This window comes from Dipodomys merriami, unplaced genomic scaffold (genome assembly GCF_024711535.1).
Source record: "Dipodomys merriami isolate MVZ:Mamm:240054 unplaced genomic scaffold, mDipMer1.0.p SCAF_64, whole genome shotgun sequence".
In the NCBI taxonomy this organism is placed as follows: Eukaryota; Metazoa; Chordata; class Mammalia; order Rodentia; family Heteromyidae; genus Dipodomys; species Dipodomys merriami.
Window position 1 is genome coordinate 2,438,991 of NW_027206224.1, and position 20,312 is coordinate 2,459,302.

The following is a 20,312-nucleotide window of genomic DNA, read 5'->3' on the forward strand; positions in this document are numbered from 1 at the left end:
TTTTTAGGCCCAAGACAGGGACTCAAACTCAGTACTTGCCACTTTCATTCTCTGACTAGTGCTCTACCAACTGAACCACACCTCCAACACCTTGATGTACATATTCTATCATCACAAGATTACTTTCCTTTTAAGCATTTAGTGAGACTAGAATCACACTGGCCAAAGCCCATGAGACACCTAGCTATCCACACACTTTTCTTCTTCCTTCCAGGATTATTTGTTTCCCTCTCACTTTTTGCATAATTTTTTAAATCCTTAAAGTCAAGAGGCATAGTATAATGTACAGTTATTGGGCTGGGAAATGTGGTTTAGTAGTAGAGCCCCAGGATTTGAATAATAATAATAATAATAATAATAAACAATTCTTTATTGCTAACTCTAAAGTATCATCAGTTTATTTTTTTTGCTGGTCCTGGGGCTTGAACTCAGGGCCTGGGCACTGTCCCTAAGCCTCTTTGTGCTCAAGGCTAGTGCTCTACAACTTGAGCCATAATGCCACTTTGGGTTTTTTCTGAGTAGTTTATTGGAGATAAGAGTCTCACAGACTTTCTTCCCCTGGCTGGCTTTGAACCTCGATCCTCAGATCTCAGCCTCCTGAGTAGCTAGGATTACAGGTGTGAGCCACCAGTGCCCAGCTCCCTCGGTCTATTTTTAGTCTTGTGGATAAACTATATGTGCAGCCAAAGTTTTTGCAAGCAGAGATAAAAAGCGAACAGTATAATCAAGTGCCGCTGGCAACACAGTGCTAAGGAATACAGGGAATTCTAGGCTCACTTAAGCACTAGTTCTGCATGGCTAGATTAAATTCACAGTAATCTCTCCTTTTTGTCATTTCACCTAGAAACCCTCTTTTCTACCTCATAAGAGGGAAAGGAAAATAGGGATCTACTGGAATCTCTCAGGCTGTTACCAGAAGACTAAATGTGGTATAGAAGCTACCTTCCTCTTACTGGCTGTTCTTTTTTTGAAGAGCTTGTTTACAAATTAAGCTTAAAGAAATCTGAAACATCAATGGATAAAAGCCATTTTGGTATGCTGCCTGCTGCTTAGAATAGAACACAAAGAATGACAGTGACAGGAAAGAAGGGTCCTGTGAGTTAAGGCATAAAGCTTTGGAACCGCCCCCCTCCATACCCCCATAGTCTAGAGAAGTCCTCACTGATGCCTTTAAACAGGCTTATGATGAATAGCTTGGAGGTAAAACACTACTACCTCCACCACCCCACCATCACCCCACCTCTACTTTTTCTTTTCAGCAGAATAAAAGTCTCAACATTATTATTTTTTCTTTGTTAAGTTATAAGTAATGATACTGGCACCAATCAAAACACTGACTAGCCAGTCACCAGTGGCTCCTGCCTATAATCCTAGCTACTCAGGAGGCTGATACCTGAGGATCAGGGCTCCAAGTCAGCCCAGGCAGAAAAGTTCCCTGAGACGCTTATCTACAATTAACCACTCAAAAACCAAAGTAGAGCTGTGGCTCAAAGTGGTAGAGGGATAGCCTTGAGCTTTGAGCTCAGGGACACTGGTCAGGCCCTAAGTTCAAGCCCCATGATCGACAAGCACACGCACGCACGCACACACACACACACACACACACACACACACACACACACACACACACACACACACACACACACACACACACACAGAGAAAACACAAAAAAAATGACAAAAAAAACATGAGACGTGTACCAATTTGTTACACGGATAGGGAACAGATTTTAGGGACAGCCACGAACAGATTCAGACTTCTCCCTTCCCCATCCTTTATGCTTATTTCTCTCTCAGGACCAAACAACTTTGGTGAAATGACATCTTCAAACAGTAAGACACCTCCCTCCTCCCAAAAGAACAAAAGCATGCTCTTCAAATAAATGATGCCCACACAATTATCACAGCATCCCACCCCTCCTCACTTTCTCCTACACCCAGCCCTCATACTTACAGATGCAGGCAGCAGCAAGAAGACGGCAGGCCACATAGGGGGGATCACACGTGGGGAAGGAGGGCTGGATGATGTAGTTGGCAAAGGTGATGGCGATGATGGCCTGACTGGTGGGCTCAACAATTAGCAGTGATGCCCACAGGCGGATGAAGGCAATGAAGCCCCCAAAGGCCTCTAGAATATAAGCATAGCTAGCCCCTGACTTGGTGATGGTGGTCCCCAGCTCTGCATAGCAAAGGGCACCCACAACAGAGAAGAGTCCACCAATGGACCAGACAACTAGTGACAAGCCATAGGAGGCCGTGTGTGCCAATACTCCTTTGGGTGAGACAAAGATCCCTGAGCCAATCATGTTGCCCACCACCAGGCTGATCCCATTCAGCAAGGAAATTTCCTTCTTCAGCTGCACAGTTTCTGAGTTCTCTCTAGATGGCAAGCTGACATCCTCTTCCATCCTGGGCTGGCTAGCTGAGGTGAGGAGGTGGTAGGTAGGGGCCGGTCCCCCATGCTCCCGGGCTTCCATAGCAAATGGCTACTATATGCTTGTATTTTCTGTGGCCTGGCAAGGAAAACTAGTATGTCCAGTCTAAGTCAGTTGCTGGTGAGGGGTCTCCTTAGGGATAGCTTGCTACACATGTAATCAATAAGCCTCAGTTCCCACTTCAAGGCACAGGGAAAATGAAGGCAGGCAGATCTCCACTGCTCCTGGAAAAAAATATAATGATTTAAGTCATGATCTGGGCTGGGAAGGTGGCTTAGTGGTAGAGTGCCTAGCATGCATGAAGCTCTGGGTTTGATTCCTCAGTACTACATAAGCAGAAAAAGCCAGAAGTGGCACTGTGACAAGTGGTAGAGTGCTAGCTTTGAACAAAAGAAGCTCAGGGACAGTGCCCAGGCTCAGAGTTCAAGCCCTAGTACTAGCAAAAAAAAAAAAAAAAAAAAAAAGAGGTAAGGCATGATCTGGTGATAATTTCTAATAAGAAACATGTCATGCTGGGTGCTAGTGGTTCATGCCAATAATTCTAGCTACTCAGGAGGCTGAGATCTGAGGATTAGGGTTCAAAGCCAACCTGGACTGGAAACTCCATGAGACTCTTATCGCTAACTAACCACCAGAAAACTGGAAGTAGTGCTATTGTACAAAGTGGTAGAGTACTACTCTTAAGCAAAAAGAGCTCAGCTCCCAGGCCCTGAGTTCAAGCCCCATGACTGACAAAAAAGAAAGAAAGAAAGAAAGAAAGAAAGAAAGAAAGAAAGAAAGAAAGAAAGAAAGAAAGAAAGAAAGAAAGAAAGAAAGAAAGAAAGAAAGAGGAAGAACAAAAGAAGAGAGAGAGAAAGAAAAAGAGAGAGAAAGAAAAGAATATATATCATATCACTATTACAGAGATGACCAAAGGGAGGTCCTCTATGAAAATGCACAGCCATATGTCACACACTCACACACCTATTTTACTCTCCACATTGTTCTAGCACAACCAATACTTTGCCCAAATACCCAAAAGAAAGAAGATTACAGAATGAGAAAAGAGGGAGAAAGGACATCCACGGGGTATCCTAATCTGAGACTAAGTCATTATGGTCTCATTTGTTTCAGTCTTCATCAGCACACTCCTCACTATTACCCTGGGTTACAAAGAGATTCTCCCACAACACTACTCCAGAACCCAACCAAAGCCATAGGCTTCTCTTGGCCATAGATACTGGAAAGCATAGGCAGTGGAAAGCATACTGTAGGGAGATGGCAGACACAAACCTGCCACCTTTGGATGGGAGGTTAATCTAGAAACCTCAAGAAAGTTAGATCCCACAGTAATCTACCCATGAAGGATCCAAAATCTGTCAGAGGAAGACAAGAACTTTCTTGACCCTATACCCCATTGTGGCCTTCTCCCTCACTTCCTTCCTATGTATCAGACTCATCAAACCCATCTCATCTTCTGGAGAAAGGAATATGGTGAGCTGTGTGAGTTTCACCCAGGAGTCAGTCCTTGACAGTCAAAGGGATACTTGCCAGGAATAAGAATGTGATCAATATTCCCAGAATCCTCTTCTCTACTAACCAAAGATATATGTCCCCGATTCTGATCTCAGAGAGCTCAGAACGAGTTCAGAGCTTCTGTCACTTGAGAGTGAATAGTTCTTTTTTTTTTCTTTGGAGGGGGTCCGGTAATGGGGCCTGAACTCTGGGCCTGGGCGCTGTCCCTCAGCATTTCAGCTCAAGGGCAGCGCTCTATCACTTGAGCCACAGCGCCACTTCTGGCTTTTTTCTTTCTGCTTATGTGGTGCTGAGGAATCGAACCCAGGGACTCATGCATGCAAGGCAAGCCCTCTACCACTGAGCCACCTTCCCAGATCCAAGAGTGAGTAGTTCTTGAAAACTCTGATCTCCACAGCCCCCCACCCAAAATTCCTGCTTTACCTGAATACCTTTCCAGAGTCTGAACCTCAACCCAAGTGAAAAAACTCCACTGGGGCTGGGCACCAGTGGCACACACCTGTAATCCTAGCTACTGAGAAGGCTGAGATCTGAGGATCATGGTTCAAAACCAGCCCAGGCAGAAAAGTCCATGAGACTCTTATCTCCAATAAACCACTAGAAAACGGGAAGTGGCGCTGTGGCTCAAGGGGTAGAGCATTTGCCTTGAGCTGAAGAGCACAAGGACAGCGTCCAAGCCAGTTCAAGCCCCATGACAAATCTCCACTGGAACACTGGTAGCCTTCCCTGGTCCCAGGAGAGTTGAGTCTATTTACACCTGCTTAGATGAGGCTGGGCTCAAGCCATGCAGGTTTCTCTGTGCAGGCATGTGGAAGTATATTTGTATGCACATGTCCTGTCAGGTGAGCTCAGGCGTCTGTGGGAACAAATCCAGTAACTAGCTCCCTAACTGTTTATTCATTCTCACGTTGAGTCATAAAAGAGATCTAGATTGCCTTTTTCTACCTAACTCAACAAAGTGGCCCAAGTGGCCACTCCAACTTCCTTACTTCTCTCAGCCCTTAGATGGGAGAGGTCAGGGATTGTGGTTACCAGGTATTCCTTTTGTCTCACATAATTTGTTTACATCTGTCTGATACACTGGGGAAACTGCTCAGTGGCAGTCTTGGACATGCAGAGTTCTTATCTATATGAAAAACAAGGCTATTGCTAAAGTTTAGAAAGATTCTTCCTCCAGCCCAGGAGTCCTAAGTAAGAGCAACTGAGGATTCTTTCTCCTCATTTGATAAAGTGGTTACCACTAGACCAAAGTAATTAAAATTGTTCTTTGATAACAAGAGCAGCAGGTGATATAACACTAGCAAGTTCCCTAAGGCCAAACGGCCAAGTCCCACAATAGCTTGGTCACACAACTCCACACCTTTCCTCTATATTTAAACTCAAGCAGAGACAGGTGCCAAGCACCTACATCGTATGACTCTGTGCTGAGAACACAGAAAAGTAGACCATGTCCTTGTAGAAAGACATGAGATCAAAAACTAGCTAGATCCCACCTTTCTCTGACCTCGGCTCTTCCCAGTTTGCACCACTTCCGGTTTTCTAGTGGTTTGTTGGAGATAAACAGTCTCATGGACTTTCCTGCTGGGGCTGGCTTTGAACTATGATCCACAGATCTCAGCCTCCTGAGTAGCTAGGATTATAGGTGTGAGCCACCAGCACCTGGCTTCACCTAGGGCTTGAACTCAGGGCCTGGGCACTGTCTCTGAGCTTCTTTTGCTCAAGGCTAGCACTCTACCACTTGAGCCATGGCACCACTTCTGGTTTTTTCTGTGTATGTGGTACTAAGGAATCAAACCCAGGGTTTCATGCTTGCTAGGCAAGCACTCTACCACTAAGCCACCTTCCCAGCCACTGTACTGACCTTTTACATTAAATTGGACAACATGAAACTATGATAAAATGTGAACTGTTCCTTACCAGGGTTAATGTTGCTGGGAGACAAATTCTGGAAGCATGGAAGAATTAAAGGAAAGAAAAGAGTTAAAAGTTCATTTCACTAGAAGATTAAATACAGTATAAAATATATGTAAAGTATAACGTACCAGTGGCTCATGCCTGTAATCCTAGTTACTTATTGGGGATGAGATCCCCAAGATTGAAGTTCAAAACCAGTTGGGGACAGAAGAGTCCACAAGACTCCATTTCCAAACTAACTAGCAAAAGCCAAGCTAGAGCAGGGCACAGGTGGCTCACGCCTGTAATCCTAGCTACTCAGGAGGCTGAGATCTGAGGATCTTGGTTCAAAGCCAGCCCAAGCAGGAAAGTCCGTGAGATTCTTATCTCCAATAACCACTCAGAAAACTGGAAGTGGTGCTGTGGCTCAAGTGGTAGAGCACTCACCTTGAGCTGAGGAGTGCAGGAACAGTGCCCAAGCCCAGAGTTCAAGCCCCATGACCGACCAAAAATAAAAAAGCTAGGGACATGGCTCAAGTGGTAGAATGCCAACATAACAAACAAGTCAAATAAACGAAAGGCCCTGAGTTCAAGGCAGCAAAAGAAAAAAAGAAAAAAAAGAAGGAAACACAGGTACCCTCAAGGAGAAAGAAATGCAAGGTTTGGCTTTCTCATGGCACTAGGTAAAAGACTACCATACAGGTGGGTAAGAATTCAAGTGCAATTTTAATAAGCTACTAAAGGTCAGGTTCAGGTTAACAAAAACACAGACACTGAGGTTTTTCTCTACAGACTCAGTAGTTATTCACAGGAAACACTGGGCAGGAAACAAGAAAAAAATCCTCCTCAGTAGTGCTGGCCCTGGAAGAAGAAAATGTAAAGGTCCGCCCAAACCCTTCTCCTTTAAAGAACAAAAAATTATAAAGCCCTGAAAAAATATTAGCAAACTCTGTCACTAGAACAGGGTAAAAGAACACAACCAGAGAAAATTGGACAAACCCTTTATGCTTGGGAGAGTGGAAAGGTGGGAAGAGGCAGGAAATTCTGCTCAAGACCATTAGAGGTATCTTCTATCTAGGAGAGAGAATCACCCAAAAAGTTCTACCCTGAAGACTCAAGAAAACTCCCCAAGACTGAGGCTGAACCAGAGAGAACTTTTCGGCTCCCCACCATCATGTTGGCAAGCATCCAGGAATAACCAATGGCAGTCTGCCAGAGTGTGGTAGACTGTGCATGGAAAAGAACTAAAGCCAAGGGCAGAGTATAAACACTGAGAAAAAGTCTTATCCCCAAGCAAAGCAAAGCAACCCTAAACCCAAGAGGGTTATAAAGGAATTACAAGAGGGATCTGAAGTAAGGTTTACCTAAGGTAACCACAGCAACAACAAAACCCAAACAGACTCTTCTCATGGGCTCAAACTCCCTTACCAACAACCTAACAAAAGAATTTATTCCCCAGAATAAACACATAGCTCAGTCTTCTGCTCTACATACGAAGTCCAGCATTCAATAACCTGTTACAAGCAACAGTACACACACACACACACACACACACACACACACACACACACACACACACACACACACACACACACACACACACACACACAGAAAATAACTATCAAGAGGCAAGGTAAGCCAGGTGCTGGTGGCTCACACCTGTAATCCTAGCTACTCAGGAGGCTGAGATCTGAGGATTTTTGGTTCAAAGCCAGCCCAGGCACGAAAGTCTGTGAGATTCTTTTTTTTTTTTTTTTGGTGCTGTTGTTGTTGTTTGTGGGGCCTGAACTCGGCCTGGGCGCTATCCCTTAGCTCATTAGTTCAAGGCTAGCACTCTACCACTTGAGCCACAGCGCCACTTCTGGCTTTTTCTGCTTATATGGTACTTAGGAATCGAACCCAGGGCCTCAAGCATGCAAGGCAAGCACTCTACCACTGAGCCACCTTCCCAGCCCCAAAGTCTGGTCTCTCTTTTTTTATTTTATTTTTGTCAGTTGCGGGGCTTGAACTCTGGGCCTGGGCGCTGTCCCTGAGCTCTTCAGCTCAAGGTGAGCACTCTACCACTTGAGCCACAGCACCACTTCCTCTGTGAGATTCTTTTTTTTTTTTTTGGGGGGGGGGGTCCGGTTGTGGGCCTGAACTCTGGGCCTGGGCACTGTCCCTCAGCTCTTCAGCTCAAGGCTAGCACTCTACCACTTGAGTCACATCGCCACTTTGGCTTTTTTCTTTTTGCTTATGTGGTGCTGAGGAATCAAACCCAGGGCCTCAGGCATGCAAGGCAAGCGCTCTACCACTGAGTCACCTTCCCAGCCCCCTCTGTGAGATTCTTATCTCCAATAAACCACCAGAAAACCGGAAGTGGCGCTGTGGCTCAAGAGGTAGAGTGCTCACCTTGAGCTGAAGAGCGCAGGGACAGCACCTAGGCCCAGAGTTCAAGACCCACGACCGACAAAAAAAAAAAAAAAGAAAGAAAGAAAGAAAGAAAGGAAGGAAGGAAGGAAAATAACAATTTTTTTTTTTTTTTTTGTCGGTCGTGGGGCTTGAACTCTGGGCCTGGGTGCTGTCCCTCAGCTCTTCAGCTCAAGGCGAGCGCTCTACCACTTGAGCCACAGCGCCACTTCCGGTTTTCTGGTGGTTTATTGGAGATAGGAGTCTCACAGTCTCTCCTGCCCGGGCTGGCTTTGAACCGCGATCCTCAGATCTCAGCCTCCTGAGTAGCTAGGATTACAGGCGTGAGCCACCAGCGCCCGGCAACAAAAATTTTTTTTAAAAAATGAGGAGTCAAGACCTGTGTTGCACACTTGTGGTCTCAGGTACTTAACAAGGCTGAGGTGGAGGATTTGCTTGAGCCAGGAGCTTGAAACCAACCTAAGCAACATAACAAGATCCTCATCTAATAAAAAATGTTCTTTTTCAATCCCAACAACCTCCAAAAATTAGAAATAAAATAACTATAATTAGTACATTAAAAGTAAGTAAGGTGGGGAAAAAATGTGGAATTTTAGCAGAAGAAAACTATTTAAAACAAAATGGAGGGTCTGGGAAGGTGGCTCAGTGGTAGAGCTTGCCTTGCATGCATGAGGCCCTGGGTTTGATTCCTCAGCACCACATAAGAAAAAAGAAAAGAGCCGGAAGTGGTGCTGTGGCTCAAGTGGTAGAGCGCTAGCCTTGAGCTGAAGAGCTGAGGGACAGTACCCAGGCCCAGAGTTCAGGCCCCAGGACCAGACCCCCCAAAAAAATAAAAAGTAAAAAATAAATAAAACAAAATGGAAAAAAGCAAAAGTAAAACAGGACACAATATTTAAGAGATATAGGACAATATTAAATGGTCCGAGGTAAATATAAAACATTATGTAGAGCTGGGAATGTAGGTCAGTGGTAAAGTGCTTGTCTAGCATGCATGGAGCCTTAGAGTCGACATCTCAGTACCACATAAACAGAGAAGCCAGAAGTGGTACTGTGCCTCAAGTAGTAGAGTGCTAGCCTTGAGCAAAAGAAGCTCAGAGACAGTGCCCAGGCCCTGAGTTCAAGCCCTAGGGCTGGCAAAAAAAAAAAAAAAATCACTAAACACCATTATGTGTCTTTAATTGCTTTAAAATACAATTGATACTTAAAGGAAAAAAATAGTACCAATCTATTATGGGTTTATAACATATGTAAAAGTAAAATGTCTAACAACAATACCACAAAGAATAGGAAGATTTGAGAGAATGCTGTTGTAAGGTTCTTTTATTACATGTGAAGCAATGTAATATTATTTAAAGATAAACTGTGATTGAAGACTTATACAGCTTGGGTATAGCTTGAGGCCAGCCTGAGCTATATTATAAGACCTTATCACAAAAAAAAAAAGAAAGAAGGGGCTGGGAAGGTGGCTCAGTGGTAGAGCACTTGCCTTGCATGCATGAGGCCCTGGGTTCAATTCCTCAGTACCACATAACCAAAAAGAAAAAAGCCAGAAGTGGTGCTGTGGCTCAAGTGGTAGAGGGTTAGCCTTGAGCTGAAGAGCTGAGAGACAGCACCCAGGCCCAGAGTTCAGGTCCCATAACCGGACCTAAAAAAAATAATAAAAAAGAAGGAAGGAAGGAGAAAGAAAGAAAGAAAGAAAGAAAGAAAGGAAGGAAGGCACTCAAAGCCTGGTGTTGGTGTCCCATGCCTATAATCCTAGCTATTTAGGAGGCTGAGATCTAAAGATCAAGGTTCAAAACCAACTTTGACAAACAAATCCAAGAGACTCTTATCTCTAACAAGTAAAAAATTGAAATTGGAGGTGTGTAAGGTCCATTCCTGGATGGCGAGCAGACCCTGCCCAGTACCTGGGTTACCTAGGCAACAGGGATACCTGGAAGAGGTCACGTCCGAATCCACTGAAATCACATGGATCTGATGTGGCCACACCTTTCTCCAACCTGGTCCCACCTCCTCTTATCCAGTCCCATTTCCCTATACCTGGCCACACCTTTCCCCACCCCTACCCTAGATAAAGCCTAACCCAGGACCAGAGGAGACGCCCTCTTTGCCAGCTGCCAACCTAGCCCGGTCCCAGCAGGTCTACTGAATAAATCTACCCTTTTCTTGAATACCATGTGTGTGGTGCTGTTCTTACTCGGTTACCTCTTTTTAAAAACCTAACAAGGTGTAGCTCAACTGGTAGAGAGCTCAAGGCCCTGAGTACACACACACACACACACACACACACACACACACACACACACACACACACACACACACACACACACACACACACACACACACACACACACACACACACACACACACACACACACACAGGAAGGAAGGAAGGAAGGAAGAAAGGAAGGAAGGAAAGAAGGAAGGAAGGAAGGAAGGAAGGGAGGGAGGGATGAAGGGAAGGAGAGAGAAAGGGAGAAAGAAAGGGAGAAAGGGAGAGAGAAAGCTAGAAAGAGGGGCACAATGGTACTCACCTATTATCCCAGCACTCTGAAGACTACACCAGGACAATCTTAAGTTTGAGGGTAGTCTTAGCTGTATAAGACTCAATTTAAAAAGAAAAAAAAGGAAATAAAAATAAGAAAAGAAAGCTGGATTATGGATTTATTTTGAGGAATAGGTAGCACTTTTGTGACTAATACAAATGAATTCAAAACTATAATGTAGTCACAATAGCTCTTTGCAATTTTTTTTCACTCTGACAAGTACTCTTTAGGAAGAGATCTAAAGATATACTTTATTTATACATTACAATATTTATATAGTACTCAGGAGGCTGAGATCTGAGGATTGTGGTTCAAAGCCAGCCCAGGCAGAAAAATCCCCATGAGACTCTTATGTCCAATTAACCATTCAAAAACCGGAAGTGGCACTGTGGTTCAAGTGGTAAGAGTGCTAACCTTGAGTACAAAGAGGCTCAGGGACAGCACCAGGCCCTGAGTTCAAGCCCTACAACCACAAATAATAATAATAATAATAATAATAATAATAATAATAATAATGTATATTGTAAACTACAGAGCTGAGTACTGGTAGACCACTCCTTAATCCTAGCAACTCAGGAGGCTGAGATCTGAGGATCAAGGTTCAAAACCGCTGAGGCAGGAAAGTCCATGAGATTCTTATCTCAGTAAACTACTCAGAAAAAGCCAGAAGTGGTGCTGTGGCTCTAGTGGTAAAGCCTGAGCTTTGAGACTCAGGAACAGTGCCTAAACCCTGAGTTTAAGCCCCAGGACCCACAAATAATAATAACAACAACAACAATAAAATTACAGTGTTATATAACATTAATACTAATACATAACTAATGTAAGCTATTTTTTTTTTCTTTTGCAGGTACTGAGGCTTGAACTAGGCCTAGACACTGTCCCTGAATTCCTTTTGCTCAAGGCAAGCACTCTACCATTTAAGCCACAGTGCCACTTTGGCTTTTTCTATGATTAATTGGAGATAAGAATCCCCTGGACTTTCCTACCTGGGCTGGCTTCAAATCTCCATCCTCAGATCTCAGCCTCTTGAGTAGCTAGAACTATAGGTGTGAGTCACCAGTGCTGGCTTAAGCCATCTATTTTTACTAGTGTTGTGTTCATATGCAGATAACAGAGCTTCCTGCCTGGGCTGGCTTTGAATTGTGATCCTTAGACCTCAGCCTCCAGAGTAGTTAGGATTACAGGCATGAGCCACCGGCGCCTGATTAGTAAGTTTTATAAATCACAAAGGCCAAAAAGAGTCAATAAAGACAGCAATGATACTCACCTGCCACCAAATAAGTAAAAATCACACTCTTATAAGCCACTTCATCATAAATGGGTCAATTCTGAGAAGAAAATGAATTCACTACAGCAAGGGCTAATTCCACTTGTCTGTTTTGGCCATTTAATTTGCAACAAAGAATAGGTGTAACCTGCCAAAAAAAAAAGAGAGAGAGAGAGAGAAATGGATCTAGTAAGCAGCAAAATGGTCATTTCCCTTTGTAAAATCTAAATTTATAAGCCCTCAATTGCTGAGCTCCATCATATCCACAGGGCATATGACTGAAGTAATCAACTCAAATATATCAGAAAGAGCTTGAAAATTTCAAATCATGCATGTTAAGGCAGCTAGTTGTTCCAGGACCTTGTGGCTCACGAGCACATCATTGCTTAACTTTTGTAGAAGTTTCTTCTGCCAAAAGTTCCAGGGAGCCGGCTGCTGATGGCTCACACATATAATCCTAACTACTCAGGAAGCTGAGACCTGAGGATCATGGTTAAAAGCCAGCCTGAGTAGAAGTAGAAAAGTCACAATGAGACTTTTATCTCCAATTAACCACTCAAAACCAGAATTGGGTCTTATGGCTCAAAGTGGTAGAGCACCAGCCTTAAGCAAAAAGAGCTCAGGGACAGCATCTAGGCCCTGAGTTCAAGCCCCAGAACTAACATTAAAAAAAAAAAAAAAAAAAAAGCTGGGCATTGGTGGCTCACGCCTATAATTCTAGTTACTCAGGAGGCTGAGATCTGAGAATCGCAGTTCAAAGTCAGCCCAGGCTGGAAACTCCTTGAGACTCCAATAAACCACTCAGAAAACCAGAAGTGACACTGTGGCTAATAAAGTAGAGCACCTGCCTTGAGCTGAAGAGCTGAGGGACAGCGCCCAGGCATAGAGTTTAAGCCCCACGACCAACAAAAAAAAAAAAATAAGTTCCAGGAAGATAGGTCACTTAATTGGAATACACTTTTTTGGTCTATAATAAAAATATATCCACAGCCAAATAAAGGAAGGAGGTACAGGTGAGGGAGATACTGGGAACTAGGCTTGAAAGAAGTAGCAAATATAACAAGTCATGTAATGTCTGAGACTTCAGTCAGGAAGAAGCAAAAGCCATCCATGTACAATCACAATGGGACCTTAGTAATATAGGCAGTCTGGGCCATTTCCTGAAGGACAGGCAAAGAGGTGAAAAGGATCTTAGGAAGCAGTTACAGACTTTAAGTCCACTGCTCCTAGATCTTCAAACAGGGGAGCAGCATCTCAGAAAGAAGATAACAGATGTCTGGCTGCGTTCTGCCATGATGCTGTTACATTAGCTGGCTATGGCAGTAGGTTTTTTCACCCTGATCAAGGTCAGAGACTGAATTCTTTTTAACTGTATCACCAAGGACATAGCCCAGTGCCCATGAGAAGTTCCCCCAAGACATCTATTAAATGAGATGCTGATTCCTAATTATTGACCATTATAGAATATGGTAGTCAGACTCTCACTCAAGGCCACTCTGTCTCCCTCGCACTGGCCATTGCCTTCACTCAGGGTCTCACACACAGTCCTCTCATATCCTTTGTTTTCTTTTTCCGCTTTCACACGTGTGGTCTCCCGCACACTCAAGGTCTCCCATACACTCAATTTCCAATGTTAGCATTATGCCCCGGGAATTCCCGCCCTACAACTGGCCACTCCCTCTCTCCGCCCAGACCTACCTGAGCACCCACTTCCTGCCCCCAGACCCTCCCACTAGGTGGATAGGGACAGGTGCCATGTGCTCCTCTCCTGGGGGGGGGGAGAGAGAGAGAGAGAGAGAGAGAGAGAGAGAGAGAGAGAGAGAGAGAGAGAGAGAGAGAGAGAAAGAGAGAGAGAGAGGAAAAAAGAAAAAAAAGAGAGAAAGAAAAAGAAAAGCTGGGCACTGGTGACTCACCTGTATAATCCTAGCTACTCAGAGGCTGAGATCTAAGGATCATGGTTTGAAGCCAGCCCAGGAAGGAAAATCTGAGACTCTTACCTCCACTAAACTAAAATAAAAAAGCCAGAAGTGGAGCTCAAAAAAGAAGTAGAGGTGCTAGCCTTGAGCAAAAGAAGCTCAGTGACAGAGCCCAATCCCTGAGTTCAAGCAGGATAAACTTAAGAAAAGGAGGCCTGATGAATGCAACTCAAATACTTAGAAACTTAAGAATGCGGGCTGGGAAGGTGGCTCAGTGGTAGAGCGCTTGCCTTGCATGCTCAAGGCCCTGGGTTCGATTCCTCAGCACCACATAAGCAAAAAGAAAAAAGCCGGAAGTGGCGCTGTGGCTCAAGTGGTAGAACGCTAGCCTTGAGCTGAAGAGCTGAGGGACAGTGCCCAGGCCCAGAGTTCAGGCCCCACGACTGGACCCAAAAAAACGAAAAAAGAAAAAAAAAAAGAAACTTAAGAATGCTATTTTTGCTTCAAAGAGAGACAACTGAGGGATGCATTTCTCACCCAAGGATTAACTGACAGGATGCCCCAAAATGCAGATAGCAGGGCACCTGACCTGTTTTATGGCAACATGCATTCTTACCTGGAAACACACCAGGTGTGGTTAGAGCAAAGACAAAGAACCTAGCTTTGCATAACTTGAAGGCAGACCCACTGCCTTTACCCTATAAATACTCCAACAGTCCAAGGAGCTGTGTGTGTGTGTGTCTCTGGTTGTCTCTTTATGTGTGTATGTCTGTCTCTCCCTCTCTGGGTCTGTCTTGTGTGTGTACGTGTCTGTGTTTGTGTCTCTATGTCCCTGAGAGCACCCACACTCTGCCAGAGTGTGCCCCTGCCCTTCAGTCTGCTTTTTTGTCTGTCTGCCTCGTTTATGTACTCAATAAAGCTCTGCCAAGTTTTCTTACCACTGTGACTTTTATTCTTATTCTATGATCGAAGTCAAGGACCCTAAGTGAAGAGTTTCTATATTTAAAGGGAAGCTTCACTAAACCTCACCTCCATCCGGTGACAGGAGCAGCAAAAAAAAAAAAAAAAAGACAGTGTTTCCTCTTTCACACACGTGGTCTCACATTCAGGGTCACCCTCACAGCCCTGGCTTTCTCTCATGCACTTGTTCTTCCCCACATTCAGGGTCTCACCTATTCAGTGACCCTCACACCAGATGAGTCCTTTTTCACAAACAGTCCCCCCACAGTCACCTTCGCTCCAGTTTATTTCCTCTCTCTCTCTCTCTCTCTCTCTCTCTCTCTCTCTCTCTCTCTCTCTCTTTCTCTCTCTCTCTCTCAGGGTCTCACATATTCAGTCTTGGTCAGTCACATACTCAAATCTGGTGTTTCCTCTTCCGCACACACGTGGTCACCCCCATATACAGGGTCTCCTCCAGTCCAGTCTCCCACACACCCATTTTTTTTTCCCCTCTCTTTCACCTCACCCAATTCAGGATCTCTTACATTCAATAGCTTCCTCCACCCCCCCTCCCCCATCTCCCTCCCTCTCCCCCCTCACACACAGTCTCCCCCCCTCGCACACAGTCTCCCCCCCCCCCCCCCCCGCACACTCAGGGTCTCCCCCACTAGTAAAGCTGAAGCCTAGGGGGAAAATGAGGTATGGCCAGCGAACAGGAAATGCAGAGCTCTTCTTTCCCTGAAGATGAAGGGAACAAAAGTCCTTTTGGGGGGAAATGAAGCAGGATAACTTCAGGCAAGTGAGGCCTGGTGAATGAAGGCAGCTCAGAACTAGGGTGTTTAGAAATAACAGAAGGGCCATCTTTGCGTTCCTTCCTGAGGGCTGCATTCCTCGCCCCCCGCCCCCCAACAAGGAACACTTGTCCTACAGAATGTGTGTCTTCTGAGAAAAGTCAAACTTAAGCCACCTGCCCCAAAAGGGCGCCTCCGGGGCTCAAGGACAACGATCCGCGTTGTGGTAGGATCTGTTGGAGGCATTCTTAGCCAGGAAAGTCAAAGAAATAATGCCAGGGCTGCTCAGAGCAGAGACAAAGCGCCCAGCTTTGTGTAACTTGTACAGCCAGATCCTCTCCCCCCCTCCCCCATAATCCCCAAGAGCTGTGCCTCTCCCTGTGGACGCACCACGGGTACTCCGCTAGAGTGTGTCTGTCTGTCTGTCTGCTGTCTGTCTGTTTACTCTGCCACGTTTTCTCACCCTCCGTGACTAGTCCGTGGATTCTACTCTGCGATGGAAGGCAAGGACCTTCGCTAAACCTCAGCTGCGGCCGGTGACAAAGCCACCATCAGCGCGCGCGCTCTCGCTCGCTCGCTCTCACACACACACACGCACGCGCGCGCGCACACACTTTCTCATCCTGCGGGTCTCCCGCCCTTCTGGCGTCCCCGGCCCCCGCCGCGTCCCTCACGCGGCCGGCTCGCCCGCCCCGCGCCCTTCGTTTCCGGCCCGCATCCAGCACCCGCGCGCGCGCGCGCAGCAGCGGCGGCGGCGGCGGCGGCTTCCGAGCGTTCGGCTCCCCCTCCCCGCCTTCCTCAGGAGGCTTAGAGGCCCGACCCCAGCCCGGCCCCGTGCCCCGGCGCCCCGGCGCCCCGGCCGGTTACCTCCCGGTGGCCAGGCGCCTCCTCCAGGATGCTCCGTAGCGCGGCCTCCGCGGCTGCTCAGGCCCCGCCCCGCCCCGCCTGCTCGGGTCCCGCGTCACCGCCACCGGATCGCTGCCCGGCGAGCCGTGTCCGGAGCCGACTCCGCGAGGGAGCCCAGCCGCTCTGGGCCCCAGGGGCTTCCGGACGCCGAGGCGGGGCCGATGGGCGGCCGGGACCCAGGGGACAGATGGGAGGCCGGGCCGGGGGAAGAGATGGTCGGGCGACCCCGGCCTCCAGTGGATCCAGCGGGACCGGCTGGGTCACCGACCTCGGCTTCAGGATACTGGACTGGACACCTGTCCTGGGCCGGGGCCCCATGCCCGGGAGACCCCGGACAAGTTCACACAAAGCTCCCTACCCACACCTGCCCCACCCCGTGACTGCCCAGGGACACCAGGAAGACCACCCAGCACCTCCCAGACACCCCTAGCCACCCCAGACCTTCCTGGGACACTGTCCTGGTCTTGCCTAGCCCTGCTGATGCCCCCTACTGCACCCTCTAGTCCTCCCCTTCTCCCTCTGCTTGCCCTTCCTCACTCTGTCTAAGGTCTCTTGACTGCATGGACCCCTGCACCCTCCCTCTTAGATTCCAGCCCTGACTGGTGTCCACACTGCACACACTCTGGTTGGTCTCAGATCACACTCAGACCCTTGTCCCCTCCACTGAGCGCATAAGCCAAAAATGACAGCACCCTGCCTTTTCATCCTTCCCCCTCCCCAGAGCCTGCATCCCATCTCCCTAGCTTGATCGCCTACGAATCTCTAACCTGCTCCTGCACCCATCCCATGGTAGGGATGCTTCTAAGATACAAATTGCATTGACTTCATATTTCCTAAAAAAAAAAAAAAAAAAAACCTTTCCATCCTCCTCCGTAGAGATCTAGGGACCCATTCTTGTGCTGCCCTCATCCTATCCTTTGCCTAAACCACCTTCAAAAGTGTGTGTGTGTGTGTAGGGGAAGCATATATATATGGATCAATTGTCTGACACTTTACCTCCAGAGGGGGCAGAAGGGACACTTGTCACTCATTGGCCACAACTGGCCATAAAACCTGGAGTCAGGGGCTCACAATGATAATCCTAGCTACCCAGAAGGCTGATATCTGGGGATGGTGGTCAGAAGTTAGTCCAGGCAGGAAAATCCATGAGACACTTATTTCCAGTTAACCAGCACAAGCTGGAAGTAGAGCTGTGACTCAAATAGTAAAAGCACCAGCCTTGATGAACAAAAGAGCTAAGGGATGGTACCCAGGCCCAGGGTTCAATCCCTGTACCAGCACCAAAAAACAAAAAAGCAAAAAACCTGCTGGTCCCCAGATCTTTTTTTTTTTTAAACCCATAGTGGGTCTTGAACTCAGGGCCTGGGCACTGATTTTGAGCTTCTTTTACTAAGACTAGCACCCTACCACATGAGCCACAGCTCCACATCTGGCTTTTTTTTTTTTTTTTTTTTTTGGTATATTGGAGATAAGAGTCTCACAGACTGCCTGGGCTGGCTTCAAACCGTAATCTTCAGATCTCAGTCTCCTAAGTAGCTATGATTACAGGTGTGAGCCCCCAGCTCACTTCCCAGGTTTCTTTACAATCTCATAGTTAAATCAGTCAATCAGCTGAAAATCCACCATGTGTAAAACATTACTAAATCAGATGTTCCCCCAATAACCATCAGTGTTTGCTCTTCAGGACCATCCTTCAGATCACATTTCTTTGTCCTCAATCTTCAGATGAGGGGAGTGAGGCTCAGGGGGATCAAGAGCATATCCCAAGCTATTTGTTGGAGCTGGTAGAACTAAGATTTGAACACAAGTCTGCTGATCCTAAAGTTTGCTGACTCACACTCTGCGCCTGTGAAACTGAAAGTAACAGTGTGACTGAAACAGGCAGGTAGCATCCGTGTCACAAGTGATGGCATGAGTGGGTATCAGGCTGGCAAGATCCGAGTATGAGACTTCTCTTCGTGTTGTCGTCCTTTCAATGAGGTCAGAACTGGGCCTAAACTTGTGTCTACCAGCCTCACTTGACTCCCTTTCTCCTGGCTATCTATTTCTTCCAGGTATAGCCTAACCACCTCATTGTAGCAGGGGCAGTAGGAAGATTTGGGGTGCCCTCTAGTGGCCAATGTTGAATTAAAGTCTGGAGTCCAGATTGGCAGGCTCAATGGGAGGACAGGAGCCAGGGTTCCTACCACCACGCTGGCTTACAAATTTCCTACTGGGACCCCATCCCTGTGCATACAACCTTGTCTGACTCTCTTTGCCCATCTCCAATTGTACCATATTTTGGTCCCGGTCTCTGCTCTCTATCTCTGCCCAAATCAGTTTCAGAGTAGTCTCTTCCTCTCCCACATTCTTTCCCAAAGAAGGCCATGTAGCAGGCAAATGAACTGAAAATTCCAAGTCAGTGACATCTTAAAGAAGCTCTAGCCATGCACCGATGGCCCATGCCCACAATCTCAGCTACTCAGAAGGCCGAAATCTGAGGATCATGGCTCAAAGCCAGCCCAAGGCAAGAAAGTCTGTGAGACTCTTATCTCCATTAAACACCAAATAAGCCAGAAGTGGAACTGTAGCTCAAGTGGTAGAGTATCTTTGAGCACAAAAGCTCAGGGATAGCACCTAGGCTCTGAGTTGAAGCCCCATGACTAGCACAAAAGAAAAGAAACTCTAGGTTTCAGCTGGGTGTCAGTGACTCATGCCAGTAAGGAGGCTGAGATCTAAGGATCACAGTTTGAAGCCAGCCTGGACAGGAAAGTCCATGAGACTTTATCTCCAATGAACCACCAGAAAACTGGAAGTGGTGCTGTGGCTCAAAGTGGTAGAGCACTAGCCTTGAGAAAAAAAAGCTCAGGGATAGAGTACAGGCCCTAAGTTCAAGCCCTACAACCAACAAAAAGAAAGAAATGTTCTCTTTACCTGACTTAAGTAACTGTAACTCCTCTGTACTTCACCTTTATAATAACAAAGAAGGGAGTGGGGGCTGGCCAGGCACTGGTAGCTCTCACTTATAATCCTAGCTACTTAGGAGGCTGAGATCTGAGGATCTTGGTTCAAAGCCAGCCTAGGCAGGAAAGTCCATGAGACTCTTATCTCCAATAAACCACCAGAAAACCAGAAGTGGAGTCATGGCCCAAAGAGTGCTAGCTAGCCTTTAACGAGAGGTCAGGGACAGCACCTAGGTCCTGAGTTCAAGCCCCACAACTGACTAAATGAATAAAAGCTGGAAGTGGAACTGTGGTTCAAATGATAGAATGCAAGTTTTGAAAGGGAAAAACTCAGAACATCCAGCCCCGAGTTCCAGTTCCTAGTACCAGAATGCATGCATGCACAAGCGCGTGCGCGCACACACACGCGCATGCGTGCGCGCGCGCACACACACACACACACACACACACACACACACACACACACACACACACACACACACACAGAATGAAAGAAAAAAGAAAAGAAACTCTAGGTTCAGAGACCTGTAAGCTCGGAGAGGGAAGGCGCTAGGAAGCCTAACCAGGGTGACCTTCAGAACTGTCTTTACCTCCCCTCTGAAGTATGTAGAACCTGCTGACCAAGAAGGGAGATGGTCCAGATTTCAGTTCTTCCCCCAAATAAAAACTGGACCAGAAAAAAAAAAAAAAACTGGACCAGGAGGATGAAGCCCAAGGAGGTAGACAAGGACGGAGTTCCAGTGCTGAGAC

The 20,312-nt window shown here is 46.6% G+C and overlaps 1 protein-coding gene across 3 annotated transcripts in view; it reads right to left on the reverse strand.

Moving 5' to 3' along the window:
• Slc7a6 (solute carrier family 7 member 6) overlaps positions 1-16,620 on the reverse strand; it is a 38,414-nt gene extending 21,794 nt beyond the window's left edge. For 2 of the 3 annotated variants that reach the window (XM_070004734.1, XM_070004732.1), the window contains exons 1-4: positions 16,582-16,620; positions 12,069-12,216; positions 10,787-10,857; positions 1,955-2,659 (exon numbers count right to left, since the gene is read on the reverse strand). In XM_070004734.1, the coding sequence (XP_069860835.1) occupies positions 1,955-2,477 (523 nt within the window). In that variant the 5' untranslated portion in view covers positions 2,478-2,659; positions 10,787-10,857; positions 12,069-12,216; positions 16,582-16,620. Of the gene's footprint in view, positions 1-1,954; positions 2,660-5,867; positions 5,896-10,786; positions 10,858-12,068; positions 12,217-16,581 lie in introns of all 3 variants that reach the window. The other variant, XM_070004733.1, reaches the window with a different exon arrangement.
• Between the last annotated feature and the right edge of the window lie 3,692 nt (positions 16,621-20,312).